This window comes from Lithobates pipiens, unplaced genomic scaffold, assembly GCF_037356315.1.
Source record: "Lithobates pipiens isolate NorthernLeopardFrog02 unplaced genomic scaffold, aLitPip1_a1.2 Scaffold_10, whole genome shotgun sequence".
In the NCBI taxonomy this organism is placed as follows: Eukaryota; Metazoa; Chordata; class Amphibia; order Anura; family Ranidae; genus Lithobates; species Lithobates pipiens.
In genome coordinates, this window is record NW_027507686.1 from 191,353,402 (window position 1) to 191,373,432 (window position 20,031).

Genomic DNA, 20,031 nt, shown 5'->3' on the forward strand with positions numbered 1-20,031 from the left:
AAAACTCAGTGGTAAATAAATGCCACCAAAAGAAAGCTCTATCTCACAAAATTTCTAAAAATGTTGTTTAGGTACAGCATTGCATGACCGAGCAATTGTCATTCGAAGTGTGACAGCGCTGAAAGCTGAAAATTGGCCTGGGCAGGAAGGGAGTGAAAGTGATTGGTATTGAAGTTGTTCAACTAAAAGAGAAAAAAAAAAAAGGGAGGGCGCACCGTCCTAGTGCGTTAGCGATAAAAAAGTTTGTGAAAAATATATAAAAGCAATGGTACTACTCACAAACGAGCATGAGTAAAGGCTCTGAGGAAAGGGGTATGCCCCCCGAAACGCATCAACCGTTTAGCCATCTGGGGTACCATCTGATACCTCCTGTCATCAGGTCTTGTCTGCAGTTGCTAAGGGATGAAGTTTGACTGTTACGAAAAACCTTCACTCATGCTTGTTTGTGAGTAGTACCATTGCTTTTATATATTTTTAACAAAACTTTATCTGTAATGCACTAGGTCGGTGCGCCCTGTTTTTTTTTTTTTCTCTTTAGTTGTATGAATACCCATTGTTCTGAAGAGGGCTGCAAGACTCTAGACTTTGCCTTAAATCCAAGAGTGGATCATATCACCCACGTTTAGCAAAACTGCGGAGCCCAGGAGATTATCGTTTCATTGAAATCGTTCAGACATCATTTAAAGGGGCTGTTTGAATTGTTTTACATTGTGCTGCGGCAACTTTGGACATTGCAAGTTATACTGAGGTGTGTTTGAACTAAAAGCAAAGCAGATCACCAAACACACCTTTTTCTTGTCAAACGCTACATTTGATATTCAAGCACATGCATTTGAATAGCAAATGCAGAATTTGAAAAGAATGCCTGTCAACATGAGCCTTTATATTGTACGTCAAGGCTGTGACTGCCGTCACATAAAACCACATAGGGCTCATTACTGTACCTGTATGAGAGACGCAGCAGCTGGAATCTGGCGGTTAAAGTGCTTTTGGCGCTGCTTTTGCTGTACTTTTAAGGCAAAACCAGAACCAAGGATACCCTGAAGAAGAAGGACAGAACACAGGTAACCAAATACATAAGTAAAGGGGGAGCCAATTTAACAAGTACACCAAGCAAACTGGAGAACGTACCGCTGGCAATGCAAAGAAAGAGATTGCAAAGACTGAAAAACAAGAGGCTATCGTTTTCCCAATCCATGTCTGAGGAACTTTGTCTCCATAACCAATGGTTGTAACGGTCACCTAATAAAAAAATAAAAATAATTTAGGCAACATACAGAAATGACACACAGGGCTAACCCTTATGTAGTCCATAACGGGATGTACAACGTTATTACAGGATCAGAGTTTAGAATTTGATCTTTAGAAAGTGATCTTTTATCAAATCTAAATCAAGGACTTACATTAGATCACCACATTCGCACCATTGCCGCATGTAGAAAATGAAAGATACTTTGACTGGATGCTAGTTTCTGCCTTAAAGCAAACATGTGCATTGCCTATACTTTGCAAAACCTGATGTATACCTAAAGTGTATTAACATTAAATTAGTAAATGTATTAAACTGATTTAAGTTAAAGTGTTACTAAACCCACAACAGTAAAATCAGTCTGTATATGCACTAAAGCATGCTTGTTATACTCACTGTGGAACCTAAGGGGTTACTCCTCTACATTGTGTAAAAAGGCTGCTTGGTCTTGTATGCAGAGACCCTCCCCTTCTTCCACCGACTCCAGAACAGGTCAGGATAGAACAGAGTTGGAGTCATGCTGCTCAGTTTGGTGTGTATTACCATTTTTTTTTCTTGTGATGTGATCAGCACGAGGCCAATCAGCAATCTCCAGACAGACGGTCGGGGGTCCTAGATCCTGATAGGATCAGTGCAGTATGGAAACTCCTCCTACAAAACTTAAAGCGGTAGTAAACCCGCTGACTTTTTTTTTTCTACAACTGTAAGGGAAAAGGCATAATGAGCTAGTATGCACTGCATACTAGCTCATTATGAAATACTTACCTTGAAACGAGATGTCGGTATCTCCCGGTGTCCACGCCAAGGGAGCTGACATTTTCCCCCGGTGTGTCTTCCAGGTATTGCGGCTCCGGGACTGAGTGGCCGGAGCCGCGACATCGTCACTTCTGCGCATTCTCACGGGAGACTTCTTTCCGACAAGTTCCGGCGTCTGCCAGACTTTCAGCCGAGAATCCCTGGAGTGCAGGCACCTCTGAAGCCAGCGGCTCATTGCAAGGGGAATATCTCCTAAACCGTACAGCTTTAGGAGATATTCTTTTTACCTACAGGTAAGCCTTATAGGTTTACCAGTAGGTAAAAGTTAAATAAATGACTTTACTACTGCTTTAACCAGGACTGCTATATAGTGCTGATGAGAAAAGGTATTTAGCATTTTATATTTACTAACATAATTGCATTTCCATATTCTCTGTATTGTGTGAGACCAGACGTAGTGAATGCAGGGCCCTGGGTTTAGTAACACTTTAAGGAATTCCTTTAGTGCTAAACTATGTTGTACATTATGCATCTTCTTACACCATTCACTTGCTCAGTAGTGTAGATGGTAATCCTGCCAGTCCCTCTTTTCTTCCTGCAAACTGACCACGCCAAGCCAAGCTGACCACTTGGGGGTTTCTCAAATTTGATAGCAAAAGTAGATAAAAGTAAAAAGTAGAAGATCCATAAAGCAAGCGCCTCCTCAGCTGACTATTTGTATCTTCGGATTATCGTCAGAGCAACCCATAATCTGCAGACCAGGTTAAGGAGACCATAACCTGTGAACTCTATGCAAATATCAATTACAGCTTCTGTGGTTGAGCTTTGCCCCTTCTCCTTCCACCACCTGCCTTACCCACTAAATATGCTGGGCACCCTCAATGAGCAATAAGAAACCGTCAGGGAGGGACCAGACAACAGCCTCAGAGGCTGGGGTAAGTACCTGCATAACAAAGTAGTGGGAGATTTTCCAAGTCACAAATACATTTTCCACATGCACAAACAAAGGTTACTAGCCTTAGTAAAGTTTAAAGCACCCCAATATGGGGCTATTCTACATCCTACAAGAAAAACTTATATTTAAAAGTCCAGTATAACATTATATAATGGTCCTCTCCTCTATTCTCCCTCCAAATCTTTAGAGCTAGTTTGGAGGATAGAGGAGCCTGCTATACAAAACGGAGACCACTTTATAAGGTAAGGTGAACCCACAGGCTCAGCTTCTCATTTAATGCAGTATACTTACTACTCCCCACCACAGGGCGTCTGCATAGCTACCAAACTGGTATTCTCCTGAACCATCAATAGCATCCTTTTCAGCAAGGTATACAAAATAAGAGGAAAATATTAGGCCAAGGAATCCAATGTATAGTGTGGTTATCAGTTCCTGGAAGACAAAAAAAGGATATAAATAAAAGTATGAAAATATTGGCTTCCAGTTGGACAGCTAGATTTTCTTCAAACTTGGTTTCAAATCGCTATTGCAGTGATTGCACAACAATTACATAGTCAGAGGCCACATAACCTCATCTTAGGACCACATCTATTATCTTGGCTAAAAGCAGACCAAGACTAGCTGGCATCTTCATGCTTCCTAGGTAAAGTTTAAGAGGCCGACGCTATGGATATACTCTTTCCAGAAGGGATGGCGAAACTGCAGGGAAATCTAACACCAAGATTTCTATGACTCAATGTATGCCAGTAATTAATCAGGAAACTAAAAGGTTATGTTTATATAATATGTTTAAATCAATATGTGAAAAAAAAAAATAAAAAAAGTATGGCAAAGTGAATATGGTTATATTAAAAAAATAAAAATAATAATAATAAATAAATCCATCCCAAATAATTCCTATATACTGTAATAACGCTGAGGTCAGTGAAAGAAAAAAAAAATAGAAATTGTGAAATAAAGACTGCGGTTTCCAAAACATCCAAATACCAGATATCAACAGAAGGAAAAACTGTAAATAATACTGCACTGTCCTCTTTAAACCTTACACCAAGTAATATACTGAAATTGCAAAAACATTGAAGCCCCAAATCTGAATAGTGAACCAAATCTTCATGCATGTCTAATATAGTGCAAAAATCCACCACTATAATTCAAAAGCCTCTTACCAAATGGATACAACGCCTAATATCATGAGGTTATAAGCGCTTGTGTGATCCTGAAACAGACAATAGATGGTACCAGGCAACTTCTGCATCTGGTCTCCGCCAGTTTATAAATATATGTGCCTCATGTGCCCCTCACTGGCATCTGGTTTGGGAGTGGAGACTGGTGATCTAGTGAAGCAGTCTTTGCTTGTGTTGACCGATCCCTTCATACCACTGCATTCTTTAGGACTTAAAGTGGTTGTAAAGCCAGTGATCCCAATTCCTGCCAGCCCCTCTGTATTAAGATATACTACACAGTGTGTGTTTTTTTTGAACATTCAGCAGCTAAATACTTTTTTCATATCACCCTTGCGTGGGCACATGACTGCGCGTTGCTCTTCTTCCTAGATCTAAGGACTACAGTGGGAAGGGCTGAGATTTCCCTCCGATGTCAGCTGGGCGGTCACACGACCGCACATCGGCGATGTGAAAAAAAGGTATTTAGCTGCCGAATTTTATTACTACTACTATAATTGTTACTCATTATTACAGAGGGGCTGGCAATAATTGGGATCACTAACTTTACTGCCACCCGGAATACCAGTGGGAGGGGAGAGGAGGGGTGTTTTTTTTTAATGAGATCATACACTAACAAGTGACAGGGGGGGAGAGGGAGGAGCAGTGGGATGATGGAGGCACATAAACTGACCACAGCATCATGGATCAGCAGCCAATATTACCGTGGTCAGCACACTAAGGGGGCCACAGGGATAGGCAGGATCAACCAGGTATATTACAACATAGAATGGGACAAACAGCACAAGCACTATCCGGTTTAACATGCTTTACCACTTCCTGACCGATAGATAGAGATTATAGATAGAGATTATATATATATATATATATACACACACACATACACACAAATTACAGTTGAGTGGAGCAATCATCATCAAGGGGGAACTCTGGGAATGTGGGAAGACCACCTTGATATAAGGGGCAATTGCAATTTTTTTTTTTTTTTTTTTTTAGATCAGTGCCCCCTTACATTTATTGTATTAACCTCCCCCCAAGACTGGCCTGGTGGTGCTGTCACTGACCACCTCTCAGGTGCTCCGTACAGGGCTCAATCAGTCGGCTCCAGCTTGGTGACTCTGGTTTTATCCTGTAATCTCCTCTCCACAGGCCACACACACACATCTAACTTCTCACATGACCACCATCCTGGCGGCACTCCCACTCTTTACTCCTCTCCAGACATGTGGAGAGGAGATTACAGGATAAAACCAGAGTCACCAAGCTGGAGCCAACTGACTGAGCCCTGTACGGAGCACCTGAAAGGTGGACAGTGACAGCACCACCAGGCCAGTCTTGGGGGGAGGTAAATACAATAAATGTAAGGGGGCACTGATCTAAAAAAAAAAAAAAAAAAAAAATTGCAATTGCCCCTTATATCAAGGTGGTATTCCCACATTCCCAGAGTTCCCCCTTGATGATGATTGCTCCACTTAACTGTAATTTGTGTGTGTGTGTGTGTATATATATATATATTATATATACATATATATACATACACACACACAGTGTATAATATACACACACACACACACACACACACACACAGTGTATAAATATATATATCTCCCTATGTGCTTTCCTATCGGTTTTAGCCATATATAATACACTCTTCAAATGTGCTTTAAAATGCATGGTTTTCCCTTTTATGAACAGGATAATGACATTATGCCATTGAGCTGGTATAATAATGCTATGGGCCTGGTATGAAATTTTTTCCAGGGCTGGTTTTTATTCCCAGTCCGGCCCTGTTGGACAAACATGAAGATTTGGTCTAACATTTAGATTTGGGACTTTGATTTTTATTTATTTTTTCAGTGTTACACTATATTACTTGTTTTGGTGTAAGGTTTACAGCTAGTGCAGAATTATTTTATATTCTGTTTAAATCACAAAATTAGTGACCAACTCTGATCATAGCCAATATTTCAGGTCTGGGTGGGCACTGGAATAATAAATACAAATTTTTATATATGAATAGATTAAAGCTGAACTCTGGGCTGGAGACAAAAAGTTACCCCCCCTCACTGCAAGCAGAGGAGCCGATGCTGCTGGGATGTGGGCATCTGAATGCTTTTTCCAGGCCATAGAATCAAAGTATCAAAGTCAATGAGTCAGCAAAACAGACAGGAAACGTACATTTTCAGCTACGGTAACCTCAGTTATCCTGTGCTGACAGGTTTCCTTTAAAGCGGAACTCAAGTATATAAAAAAGGAGAGCAGGCAAACTTTTTATTGCAGAAGAGACGTAGCAGGTCTCCTGCAATAACACAGACAAAATGCCTGTGCACAATCTTTAGAATATACAGCAAGCTGCACGTGTTCTTGTAATTCTCAGCACACTCAGGATGAACGCGTCATTCTGGCCTGGCCAATCGAGATGGCCAAAGATCCCAGACCCAGAACATCAAATACTAAAGATATCGGTGCCAGTGGGGGAGCAAATAGGAGACAAGTTTAGTTCTGCTTTAAAATGATAGTAAACGTACCTGTCTATGTATAAAGACAACAGATCCAAGCAATCTCCAAGTACCGCCTTGCCGATCAACATGTAACATACGTAGGATCTGCAAAAATCTGATCCCCCTGTCAGACAATGCCAAATAAATTAGAAAATATCATTCATGAGACAGGTCAATAGAATCACATATAGATCCAATGTTGCAATCAAAACACAGAATACCAAATGGAAATTAGACATTGTTGCCAACAGGTTGTTGCTAAAGTTGAACTCCACCATTGCAGCAATCACAGAAAATACCTAAAAACACAGTGTCCTTGTCAGTTGTCTGAGCATAACCATCTTTTCTTCCACCATTAATTAAGTAATTAAAATGATGGAAGACATGTTTTGAAGTCCACATTCATCAGTCTGTCCCACATGGTCACCCATAGCCAGTATGGAAGTTCGCTTAATTGGCACCATGCAAATCCAAAGTCAAAACATTTAGTGAAATCTCATAGGAACTAAACATTTATTGAGGTGACAGGACACATCCAGGAGCAATATAGCATATTTTTGTTTTTGGGTTTAGACCAACACAGGCATTAGCCAATGCATTGACATCTACTAATTTTGTAAAAGTGTGAACAGACTATCAAATCGCCGCTTTACACACTTGAGCGACAGACGCTTGATGTCAGAAAGCTCAAAATGTTCCGATTGCCCTTGTGGAGTGGGCCGTGACCGGAAAGGGGGCACCTGCCCTTTCAAGGTGTAGGCCTGTATTACAATCTGTCTGATGCACCTGGAAATGGTGGCCGACGAGACCGCCATGCCTTTTTTTGGACCAACCACCGACACAAACAAGGAGTCTGACTTCCGAAAGGGAGCCGTAGCAGACAAATACACCCTCAGAGCCCGAACCGCGTCCAGGGCATGAAGGGCCACCTCCTTAGGATGTGTCAGCTTAGGACACAGAGATGGTAACACAATGTCTTCATTGATGTGGAATGCCGAAACCACCTTCGGCAGAAAAGGTGGTTGCGGACGCACCACCTTATCCTTGTGGCTAACCAGATAGGGCGACTTGCAAGACAAGACCACCAGTTCCGAAACCCTCCTGGCCGAAGTAATGGCCAATAAAAAGACCACTTTCACGGAAAGAGTCAGAGGGATCTCTCTGATATTTTCATGATTTTGAAGCGCCGATAACACCAGGTTCATATCCCACGGGGGTAACTGTGGACGCACCGGAGGAACTACATGTCGGACTCCTTGAACAAAAGTGCTCACTAGAAAGTGAGACGCCAGGGGTCGCATCAACAGACGCAGCCTCCAGACTAGGGCCGAAACAACTAATCGATTAATCGACAACTAATAGATTATGAAATTAATCGATTAATCATCCACTAACATAATGGGGTTAAAAAATAAAATTTATTAGCCCTTTATAGTACAAAAAGAGCAAATCGCTACTTCAAATATTACTTTCACTGTCCCATAGTAAAAAATGGACCCCTTACAGTAGCGATTATTTGCTCTTTTTGTACTAATTTTAGTTTTTTTAACCCCATTATGTTACTAAACATCTCAGGCCTGGGTCACACCTCTGTGTTTTTTGGTGCTTTTTGCAGAAACACACTACAGTTCATTTACATGGTTTCCTATGGGACACGTTCATATCCATGATTTTTTCAGCTGCTGCGTATTTGGAAAAGACAAGGACTTTTTAACACAAAAAGGGTGCTATTTTGTTTTTTTGGTTCAATATACTTCAATGGAGAAGCTGCAGAAAAGCAATGTAATAATGCGTTTTTGCAGCAATTTGTGTTTTTTGAATCAAATAGCAGCAAATTAGCTTTCTTTTTACATTTTTTATTAAGGTTATTAACCAATTAATCGAAACAATAATCGGCCAACGAATCGATTATGAAAATAATCGTTAGTTGCAGCCCTACACCAGACACCTCCACACATCCAGGGCACAGCCAGCCAGCGCACCCCCCCCCCCCCCCCCCCCGGAAAAACCCTGTCTATGGCACACACACCGCTCAGCAGTCCATGCAGCATCCCTCACAGGGAAGGGGGGGGATGGAAGATAGGGACAAGTAAAGAGAGGGAGGTGAGGGACCCCCGAATCATCCTCCCAGGGAATGCCCAGCTGCTCAGCCCCACCGAGGTAGGGAGAGCTGTACTTACCAGTCCTGCAGAGCTGGGAGACATTCCATCACAGACCCACTCTCCAATCAGCACGGAGTGGCTGCTGGCCCGGCACACTGATAAGACATCAATAGCCCGGTCACGTGTGCCCCGGAGCAATTACGCTCATGGACCGCTTTTGGTGCCGAGACAGGTTGTGGCTGACCCAGCGCAGAGCTCTGGTCTGCACACGCTCACTGGCCAGCCTGGGGAGACTACAAGGATAAGATTATCCAGCCTGTCACCAGCGGCTGTTGATAGCAGATCACAGGATCTTTAATCTTGCGCAAAAAGCAAAGCTTCTGCAGAAAAAAAAAAAACACGGACTGATGAGCCCGCAGGGTTCCTAGGTCCTTCTTCATAAGGCAGAAAAAAAACTGAAGCTGCAAGGCAGGCTGTTATGGTTGTTACCCAAGGGACCGTCCCTTGGGCGGAACTGGAAAGTTCTAGTTATATTATTACATGTAAACATGTTATGCCTAGTCCTCTCCTGAAGGTGGCGTAACAACCCAATGGTCTAAGAGAGGAGCTGTGTCAGTCAGTGAACATAAGAGAAAGTTACATTTGGCCTCATCTGACCAGAGTCCCTTCTTCCACGTTTGCAGTTTCCCCCACATGGCTTCTCGCAAACTACAAACTGGACTTCTTATGGCTTTCTTTCAACAATGGCTTTCTTCTTGCCACTCTTCTATAAAGGCCAGATTTGTGGAGTGTAAAGCCCCATACACACATCAGATTTTCTGCTGATTTTTGTCTTCAGATTTACCAAAACCATGTAGTGCAAGGGCCTGCCTGATGGCATACAAATTGAAACTCCTAAGGTTTGACCTCATATTATATTGTGTTGGTAAATCTGAAGGAAAAAATAAATAAATCAGCAGAAAATCTGATAGCATGTATGGGGGTTAAGACTTATGCCCTGTACACATGGTCGGACTTTCCGACGGAAAATGTGTGATCGGAGCTTGTCATCAGAAATTCCACCCATGTGTAGGCTACAGCGGACAGTTTCCATAGGAATTTCAGTCGCACAAAATTTGAGATCTGGTTCTTAAATTTTCTGACAACAAAATCCGTTTGCGCAAATTCCGATCGTGTGTACACAATTCCGACGCACAAAGTTCCATGCATGCTCAAAGTCAAGCAGAAGAGCAGCACTGGCTATTGAACTTAATTTTTCTCGGCTCGTCGTATGTGTTGTACGTCACCGTGTTCTTGACGTTCAGAATTTGCGACCAACTTTGTGTGACTATGCAAGACAAGTTTGAGCCAACATCCGTCGGGGAAAAAAAAAACATGCGATTTTGCTGTCGGAATGTCTGATCGTATGTAAAGGGCATAATAGTTGTCTTGTGGACAGATTCTCCCAGGACCTGTGGATCTCTGAAGCTCCTCCAGAGTTACCATGGGCCTCTTGTCCAATTAATCTCTCATTCGCCGGCCTGTCAGTTTAGGTGGGTGGCCATGTCTTGGTAGGTTTGCAGTTGTGCCATACTATTTCTATTTTCGAACGAGGGATTAAACAGTGTTCCGTGAGATGTTCAAAGCTTGGGATACATTTTTAATAACCTAGCCCTGCTTTAAACTCTTCCAAACCTTTTGCCTGACCTGTCTGGTGTGCTCCTTGGCCATCATGACACTGTTTATTCACTAACAAACATCTGAGGGCTTCACAGAACAGCTGTGCTTATACTGAAAATAAATTATACACAGGTGGACTATTTACTAAGGCCCCTTTCACACGTGCGGACAGTATGTCCGTATTTCATCCATCCATCCATTTTCAGATGAAATACGGACATACATGCATCCCTATGGGATAGCGGGTGTCAGCAGATGAACATCCGCTGATACCAGATATCATCCGTCCCCGCTATGGTCCGATTCTGCAGACGGAGGGAAATCCTATTTTTCTATCCGTCTGCAGAGAGCGGATCAGATGAAAATTGAAAGACTGTCCGTGTTCATCCGATCCCCCCATAGGGGAGAGCGGAGATCTAACAGGGCAGTCCCTGCACACCTGTGCAGGGAACATCCTGTCATCCCCCAGCTCAGCGGGGATCAACAGAGCGATCCCTGCTGAGCAAGCGGATGTTCACGGGGCAGATCATCACGGATCCGTCCCGTGTGAAAGGACCCTTAGGCAACTTCTGAAGGCAATTGGTTCAACTAGATTTTAGTTAGGGGTATCAGAGTATAAAGGGGCTGAATACAAATGTACGCCACGCTTTTCAAATGTAGCGGCGGCTCCTGAAGAGCACGCGCTATGCGTTTTTTTTTCAAAGTTAAAATTGCCTAAACTGCAGTTTGGTTTGGGTACAATTATCTAAATTAGACTTCAGTATCAGTCTGGCTGGACTGTGAAATGTTCAGCCTGGCCACAGGGGGCACTGTCTTCTGGCAGGCATGGAACTATGGTTTGGTTAGGTGCTGAAGTTACTCTCTCTCAGAGCCCGCACAGTGGAAGTGGCACTCTCACTGTGATTTCTGGGAGATGGTATTAAAGATCCGGACGTCACGTGGTTTGGGGTTCCAGTCCAGAAAGATGTACTCACTTCATAGTCCTGGTCCTCCTGACCAGCCCCCAGGAAGGCTATGGCCTGAGGTTCGGATCCACCTGATTTTTATGTCTCAGGCTGGCTAGCCCGAGGCAAGGAAACTGAAGGATTCTGAGACGGTTGGGTGCCGTCTCCAGTTTGGGAGAGACCCAGTGGCTTCAAGCATTGCAGGGGAGGACTCTTCAGAAGACCATGTACTGATTGGTTTCTTAGTAAGAGCCTGGAAGGGCTGAAGTACCCGAGAGAATCCGGTCTCATGGATATCGGCAAGCAGGCTGAAAGATCCAGGCATCCTACAAGTGTTTTCAAGCTTAAGTTTCCATACCTGTTCTACAACAACGTCTGTTGCAGAGACATTATCTTGTACGTTCTACAACAACGTCTGTGGCAGAGACTTGTTGACTGCTAGGCCTTGTGAGAGAGGGACTGTCCAACCTGAGTGATCATCCAGTTGGGAATGGCTATTCTCTGGATACAAAGTAAGCAAGATCTTCAACATTTTGACTGACACCAAGAGTACCTGAATTCCTTTTCAACCCTCTGATCCCAATTTAAGAGACTGTTCATGGTCTACATTTTGCAAATAAAATCCGATCAAGTGGATCTGTTGTCGGTCTCTCAACTTACTGGGCCATTACCAGGGGAAACCCCTAGACGTGCAACGAGGAAGACGGAAGGTAACGGTAAGCCCAAAATCTAACCAGCAGCTCCTTCGGCTGTTGGTGCTACACAAATATTTGTAAAAAAAAAAAAAAAATTAAAAATCATTTACCATTTTCCTTCCACTTCACAATTATGCGCCACTTTGTGCTGGTCCATCACATAAAATCCCAATAAAATACACTTACATTTTTGGGTTGGAATATGACAAAATGTTGAAAATTCGAAAGGGATATGAATACTTTTTCAAGACATTGTATGTTCGCAAGTGTCCCGGAATACAAGGCCTAACACTGCACCCTTAACTATGTTGCTTTGTGCCTCACTGTGCAATGTATCTGTTTCTATACACATGGGGAACAGTTCTAATGTCTTCAGGTTGCACTAAAGGTTCTGGTGCTGCCTGCAGTGTCCCTGAGCAGCCCGAGACCGATGGCCTGGAATTTCACCCTCCGCTATAGTATATACCGTAAGCTAGAGTTTAGCTTAGCTTTGTCGGGGGTGGCTGCCACCTCTGCTCTAGCCAAGGAGAATTTCACTCAGTCATACAGGATTGAATAGGCTAAATAGCATTAGTTATGGCTGACTGACCACAGACACCATAAGTGTAGAATGTGTTTTAGACATATGTTCCTGAATGTACATGCACTGACAGGTGACAAGTCCATTTACACATTAGGAAGTCATCAAGACTGATAGAACTGGTAGACTCTTCATATGCCAATTCCAGTCAGAAGGCAAACTAATTGTGTAATTGTAAAGCCCCGTACACGCATACCGAATGTTGGGCGGTATCAGACAGTTCAATGGAAACCGCCTAACATTTGGCTCGTGTGCAATTCAGCTGGTCCCACAGAAGCTGGCCGTTTGTCTGGCTCCTGTGAAAGGGGCATGACCGGATCCCGTTCATCGCTCTCAGCTATTGGTTGGGAGCACTGACCAAAGTGTTCTGGAAGGGGGGCCATACCCCTGTCAGAACACATTAGAACAACACGGGAGATCATTAACGTCGATTGTTACAACAGTGGCTCGGACCAGAGCGTTTTTTTTTTTTTCGCTCAGGCCGCTGAGTTAACTGGAAAAAAAAATAGCAGTGTGTACTTAGCCTAACAGGAAAAATCTTAACTGGTCAAGTGGACAACTGAATAGGACTCTGAAGGCTTTTGATTATATATTTTGCATACTATACCTGTTAGCGCGCTCATGTTTATATACCACCACTAATATGCATGCTAAATTAATTACTCATTAATATTTACAACAAGCATGCTTCCACACCTTCACCTACTAAATTTGCTCATAGCATTAGCCACCTAGGAGTCTTCAGCGAACGGGATCCTGTCAGATGCATGGTCTCTCAAATCCCTGACAGATGAACCTTCACATGAAGAGTTACTGTACTGCCATCACTCTCAAACTAAAAAGATAGTTTTGGCACTTCTAAAATGCAAAGAATTGCCTGTAGTCCCTACCAGTACTGTCCCCAGTCTAGGCTCCTTTAGGGCTCCTAAGACTGCCAAGACCTTTCTGATGCACACTCCATTTGCAGTCTTCCTTTAGTCTAGACAAGCTCTTTATGCTTTCAAAGCATCTATAAGCCTTAAGAATGTCAAAAGTGGGCTGCTCCTTCTGTGGATTGGGCAGTATACCATGTTAAAGTATCTACCATCCCTGTGGAGTATGCACCAAATTTTAAGCACCTCACCAGCAAGCAGCTATAGGCCCTTTCTGAATCACGGTTCTTTTTGGCATGCCCTACAATATGTCTGGGCTGTGACTTTGATCTGCCAACCTCAGTTGGGAAGTCTTCTACCTCATCACCCATAGAAGTCAGTGAACATGAGGATCCTTTGGCTAAAGTGTCTGAGGAATCCACATGGATGCCACCGGTGGCAAGAGTACCCCTCTTCCTAGGGGTTCAGTTAGGGAAGACCAATCCCTTGATGAAGAGTCTGCTACTCCACGGCTTCAGCCTCAGAATCCAAAGCCATGGAAACCAACATGGAATATTTGTGTTTAATCTTACACACAGCACAAGCCAAAGTTTCTCTTCCCCAGGAGAAACTGCAAGCTCTCTGCTCCCAGGCTCTGATTCTTCAGTCCAGGCGCTGCTCAACTCTCTGCATGATGGTATTGGGGTTGATGGTAGCCTCCTTTAAGGCAATCCCATTTGCCCAGTGCAACTCCAGACCCCTACAGCACAACACTCTGTTATTGTGACACAAGTCAGTCCAATCGCATACGATTTTTGTACTCGCCGTTAATTTCCTATGTTGGAGTCAGTTGAAAGACACCCGTGATCATGCGCTTGGTACTGCTTTACCACTAAACCGAGGCATGCTGGGTTTAAGAGGGGTTATCCTGGGCTGGACCACGTTATTTTGTCCAATCCTCCTGTAGGTGGTAGTATAATCCAACAATATAAGACTTCCTCTGTCCCTCAATGGACTCTAAAGAAAATATTTTATAGCACGTACAAAATCCTATTCATCTGTGAAGATCGGCAAAGTTGAGATGTCATGGTTAGGTTTACCAGGCATACTGGTCCTGAGTAAAATGAACATTGATAAAACTTACAAATTAATTACAACAGAAGAAATATACTATTCTCATATGAATTGGCTATTAAAACAATATTCTATAATGTCAAATATCTTTACCTAATTGCTGATGTTGCAAATACTTGTCCATTTGACCCCACACAAAGGACTATAACAGACGCTACAACAACTATTAAATCTGAAAAAAGAAAAAAAAAATAACAGTCAATTAACACCGTACTGACATAATTTTAACCAATTAACTCAGGAAGTAGCATCTGTACTTTTAATAGATTTACACAGTCACATTTTTGAGGTGCGAGTCCCAAAAGAAATGTTATAGTCAGCGGCTTTTAAAAAGGGCTGCAAAAATAACTAATTTGCATTAATAGTAGTGAATCACACAATGTAAAAGTCAAAACATTAAGGAAAAAGCTATATCTTGTATTTTTTTTTTTTTTTGATAAAGTAAAAAAATACAAAATCTTTATAGTAAAAAACATGTATAGGGTGAAAACACTGTACACAAAGTTGTGATGGTTATTCATACAATACATATGTAATACAGCATAGTAGGTTCAAGTGTTCCCATAAATCACCGGTCAGATAAACTCAAGATGGTAGATACCATTTGCTTTATCATATGCTACAAGCAGTGAGATGGTATTTCCTCTCTTGTTGCTGTTTAAAGTCCCACTTATATAGGTTTTCTTCTTCACTTGGATGTAAGGTAGGCCAAGCTCACATGTATGCAAATTGGATGAGGTTTTCACCTCTTCCATTTTGCACGACATGCAAGCATAGGTTTCCAAAAGGGTCCTGTGCGTTTTTGGATCTGGTTCAGGTGTGAATTCAGGCAAAAATTCTGACTTGAATCTCTCCTGAACCAGTGAACAGAATGGGATGCCGACAACCGCAAGCTACTACCAGTAATACTTTAAGATGGCAGCATAGGAGCAGAGCAATTAAGAAGAACTTTGGGCTGGGAGGAAGACAATGTTGGACTGCATGGACTAGTGGGTATGGGTTTTTTTTTTGATTTACATATAGGGACAATTAGGGAATAGACATAACATTATTCCAAGGTAGGTTGACATTTATGTTTAGGTTCAGGTTTGAGGACACTACCTTTCTAGCAAGATCTTTTTTTTTCCACTTAGTAAGATTTTTGTATTAATAGATTCTATTCAGATTGACTCTCAGAATCTTTTTCTTTATTCTTAACATCATTGTGGCAAGATATCTTTTTCGTTTCCCAATCTCTCTTTTTTTTTTTTTTAAACTTATTTCAATTTAATATTTTTCCATAAAAAAAAAAAAGACCATACAGATTTAAAGGAAAAGAAAAAACAAAACAAGCTATATCTTGTATTTAAAACCGAAAAGGAACTACGCGTATGAAAGAGATTTTGACCTACTAAATGATTTGCAGTTTTGACTAGCACTGCAGGACAGCACTGCCAGGTTGGTTGACATGACATTTCTCAATTTGGTGAACTCACTGCCTCAGACTGGGATTGAACAGTAAAGGCACAGCAAGAGAATGAGGAGTTCAGCTCTCCTTCTCTCCGCATGTTCCTAATCAAGATATGTGCATGCAACAAGGTCCAAAGGCTCAGACCCTCCCTCCAGTCTGCGTGCTGTTTTTCTAAATCTGTTTGGAGTTAGGCCTTAAAGAACAACTTTATAGTGCACTGCTCTAATAGCATAAACTTAACGCAAAAGAAAAACAAAAAAATACAAAAAAAAACAAAAAAAAACAAAAAACAACACACCCCACAACAATGTTTTTTCTCTATGGGGATTTCCTTTGCAATTGCATCTTAAAATGTGTGGAACAGAGCCCAACAATGCTGCAGGTAAAAGTTGGTTACACGTTTCTGTGCCACAGTCTCTCCCCCCCAACCAAGAATGCAAACAAAATAAAGATGTCATACTTAATATGTGAATGCCCGAAAAAGACTTAAAGAGGAAGTAAACCCTGATGAGTTTACTTCCTCTTTTTTCCCTGCAAAGGTAAAGCATAATGGACTACTATGCATCGCATAGTAGCCCATTATGTGTCACTTACCTGACACAGGAGCCAGCAAAGTCGCCGCTGTCCCCTGTAGTCCGCCGCATCCATCTTGCTGGTGGCGTCTCGCAGCTCCGCCGCTGTCATTCGGGCGAAGCCGCAATGATGTCACTCCATTCTTGGATCTGCCGCGCTCAGTGCGCCTGCGCGCCACTGTCTACGGTGCCCGTTTTCGGGCAAATATCTCCTAAACCATATAGGTTTAGGAGATATTGCTTGGACCTACAGGTAAGCCTTAATCTAGGCTTACCTGTAGGTCAAAGTGGTTTGTAAGGGTTTACAACCACTTTAATCCCTGTATACACAGGCCAAATGTTAGGAGACATCGGCCAGTTACAAAAAAAACAAAAAAAAACAACACGCACAGCCGACATTCAGCCCGTGTGTATTCCACCCTGTCCAACATTTGGCTTGTATGTATGCCACCCTGTAAGACAGAAGCTGTCTGTTGGCCGGCTTCTGTCAGACGAGCGTGCTGGAAAAGCCACCAGCCGACCGATTAACATTACGGACAGGGTTGGTGCAAGGATTTTTGACACCCTAGGCGAAACCTCATTTTGCCGCCCCCATTGGCTCCACCCCTGATTCCACCCCTTTGCCCTGCCCATGTGACAGAAGGGGCCGCTATACTGGAAGAATTGGTTCTGCTTCCTCTAGCGCCGGCTCCAGTGCTGTGCTGCACCTCTAATTACACTACCGGTCAGACTGAGTTAGTTACATGCTTCAGCCTGCAGAGCATGCAAACGTGGAGGGAAACCAGCAGCCGGGCGCCCCTAGGTAGCAGCGCGCCCTAGGCGGCTGCCTAGTTTGCCTAGTGGTAGCACCGGCCCTGATTACGGATGGCGCTGATCTGAGTGTTCACGCGTGCGGGGGGGGTTGGGGGATAGCTCAGAGGGGGAGATCCCTGTACTAACTTTGGATAGTTAGTACAGCGTCTTCGACCAGAGTAAACTTTTTTTTTCCCCGTTTGAACGAAAGAAAATCTCAGTGTGTACCAGGCTTTAGGCGCACCTGCTCTTAAGTATATATAGAAGTGCAGGCAGTATTGTAATAGTTGATAAGCCAATTAGTGATAGAGCCACTTCCAGCATGCATTTTAAAAACAATCTAGTAGTACTTACCTATAACAGAAATAGGTTTTCTAGCAAAGCGAAACCTTCCCCAAACTCCAACATATTTGCTTCGGCATCCTGCAGACCACAATCGTACAACATATTCTGCACCAAAAAATACCACCAGAACGATTTCCTGTAAATATAAATATTTTATATCTATCTAGCCATCTATCTACATGCATACATATAATACATACTATATACACACACAGTATCTCACAAAAGTGAGTACACCCCTCACATTGTTGTAGATATTTTAAGATATCTTTTCATGTGACAACACTGAAGAAATGACACTTTGCTACAATGTAAAGTAGAGAGTGTACAGCTTGTATAACAGTGTAAATTTGCTGTCCCATCAAAATAACTCAACACACAGCCATTAAAATTAAATGTCTAAACCGCTGGCAACAAAAGTGAGTACACCCCTAAGTGAAAATGTCCAAATTGGGCCCAAAGTGTAAATATTTTGCGTGGCCGCCATCATTTTCCAGCACTGCCTTAACCCTCTTGGGCATGGAGTTCACCAGAGCTTCACAGGTTGCTACTACAGTCCTCTTCCACTCCTCTGTGACGACATCACAGAGCTGGTGGATGTTAGAGACCTTGCGCTCCTCCACCATCCACCATTTGAGGATGCCCAACAGATGCTCAATAGGGTTTAGGTCTGAAGACATGCTTGGCCGGTCCATCACCTTCACCCTCAGCTCAGCTTCTTTAGCAAGGTGGTCGTCTTGGAGGTGTGTTTGGGGTCATTAACAGGTTGGAATACTGCCCTGCGGCCCAGTCTCCGAAGGGAGGGAATCATGCTCTGCTTCAGTCACAGCACATGTTGGCATTCATGGTACCCTCAATGAACTGTAGCTCCCCAGTGCCGGCAGCACTCATGCAGCCCCAGACCATGACACTCCTACCACCATGCTTGACTGTAGGCAAGACACACTTGTCTTTGTACTCCTCATCTGGTTGCCGCCAAACATGCTTGACACCATCTGAACCAAATAAGTTTATCTTGGTCTCATCAGACCACAGGACATGGTTCCAATAAGCCATTTCCTTAGACTGCTTGTTTTCAGCAAACTGTTTGTGGGCTTTCTTGTGCATCTTCTTTAGAAGAGGCTTATGGTCTGAGCACTGACAGGCTGATCCCCCATCCTTTCAACCTCTGCAGCAATGCTGGCAGTATTTGTACGTCTATTTCCCAAAGACAACCTCTGGATATGACGCTGAGCACGTGCACTCAACTTCTTTGGTGGACCATGGTGAGGCCTGTTCTGAGTGGAACCTGTCCTGCTAAACTGCTGTATGGTTTTGGCCACCGTGTTGCAGCTCAGTTTCAGGGTCTTGGCAAACTTCTTATAGCCTAGGCCATCTTTATGTAGAGGAACAATTCTTTTTTTTTTTCAGATTCTCTGAGTTCTTTGTCATGAGGTGCCATGTTGAATTTCCAGTGACCAGTAAGAGAGTGAGAGCGATAGCACCAAATTTAACATATCTGCTCCCCATTCACACCTGAGACCTTGTAACACTAATGAGTCGCATGACACCGGGGAGGGAAAATGGCTGATTGGGCCAAATTTGGTGAGATTTGGGGACTTTTGTGAGATACTGCAATTCGAAATACAATCAACTTAGGATTTACCAAAGCATAGTGATATGACCGCCTGAACTATACAATTCAAGTCCCTTTCACACTAGTGGAACGATCGGGTCCATATGTCAGTTTCTCTATGTCAGTGGACCCGATTGGACCCTCCAGTCTCCTGTATGGAACAGCCTTAGCCAAAATCTGACAAAGCAATGTGCTCCTGGGTTCACGTATAGTGAAAGGATCAGGGAGCGAATAAATCCCCCACTGGTTACCATCCTGAAGATCCTAGCCTCCTTGGTGTTAACCCCAAGCTTTACTCAGGCTCAGGACATTATGTAAAAAAGCTACACCGAGTAACATTTGGGTTTAATTACATTTACACAGCGGTAACCTTTGGGGTGAAAGTGACAAAAAAAAAAAAAAAATATTCCAGTATGTGTTCTTAAAACATTATCAAACCCAAAATATAACAGCGTACCAATTCTTAGATGTGATGGCTGCATTCGTTTTCTTATTAGGCTTTCTTTATTTCCCTTGCTGATCCAGCCAGAACATCCATTTTTCAACAGAACAAGCTGTTCTGCAGATGAAGCAGTTAAATGGTTTGTCTGAAACCTCTAACACTGATAGGAAGTGGCGGCTGGTGCTCTATTGTTTGGGGGGGGGGGCAA

At 42.9% G+C, this 20,031-nt stretch overlaps 1 protein-coding gene across 3 annotated transcripts in view; it reads right to left on the reverse strand.

Moving 5' to 3' along the window:
* Window positions 1-20,031, reverse strand: part of KCNQ1 (potassium voltage-gated channel subfamily Q member 1) — a 202,200-nt gene that overhangs the window by 42,571 nt on the left and 139,598 nt on the right. For all 3 annotated transcript variants that reach the window (XM_077460779.1, XM_077460780.1, XM_077460778.1), the window contains 6 exons: window positions 17,776-17,902; window positions 14,701-14,779; window positions 6,670-6,766; window positions 3,252-3,392; window positions 1,132-1,242; window positions 945-1,040 (listed from right to left, as the gene is read on the reverse strand). In XM_077460779.1, the coding sequence (XP_077316905.1) occupies window positions 945-1,040; window positions 1,132-1,242; window positions 3,252-3,392; window positions 6,670-6,766; window positions 14,701-14,779; window positions 17,776-17,902 (651 nt within the window). The remainder of the gene's footprint in view (window positions 1-944; window positions 1,041-1,131; window positions 1,243-3,251; window positions 3,393-6,669; window positions 6,767-14,700; window positions 14,780-17,775; window positions 17,903-20,031) is intronic.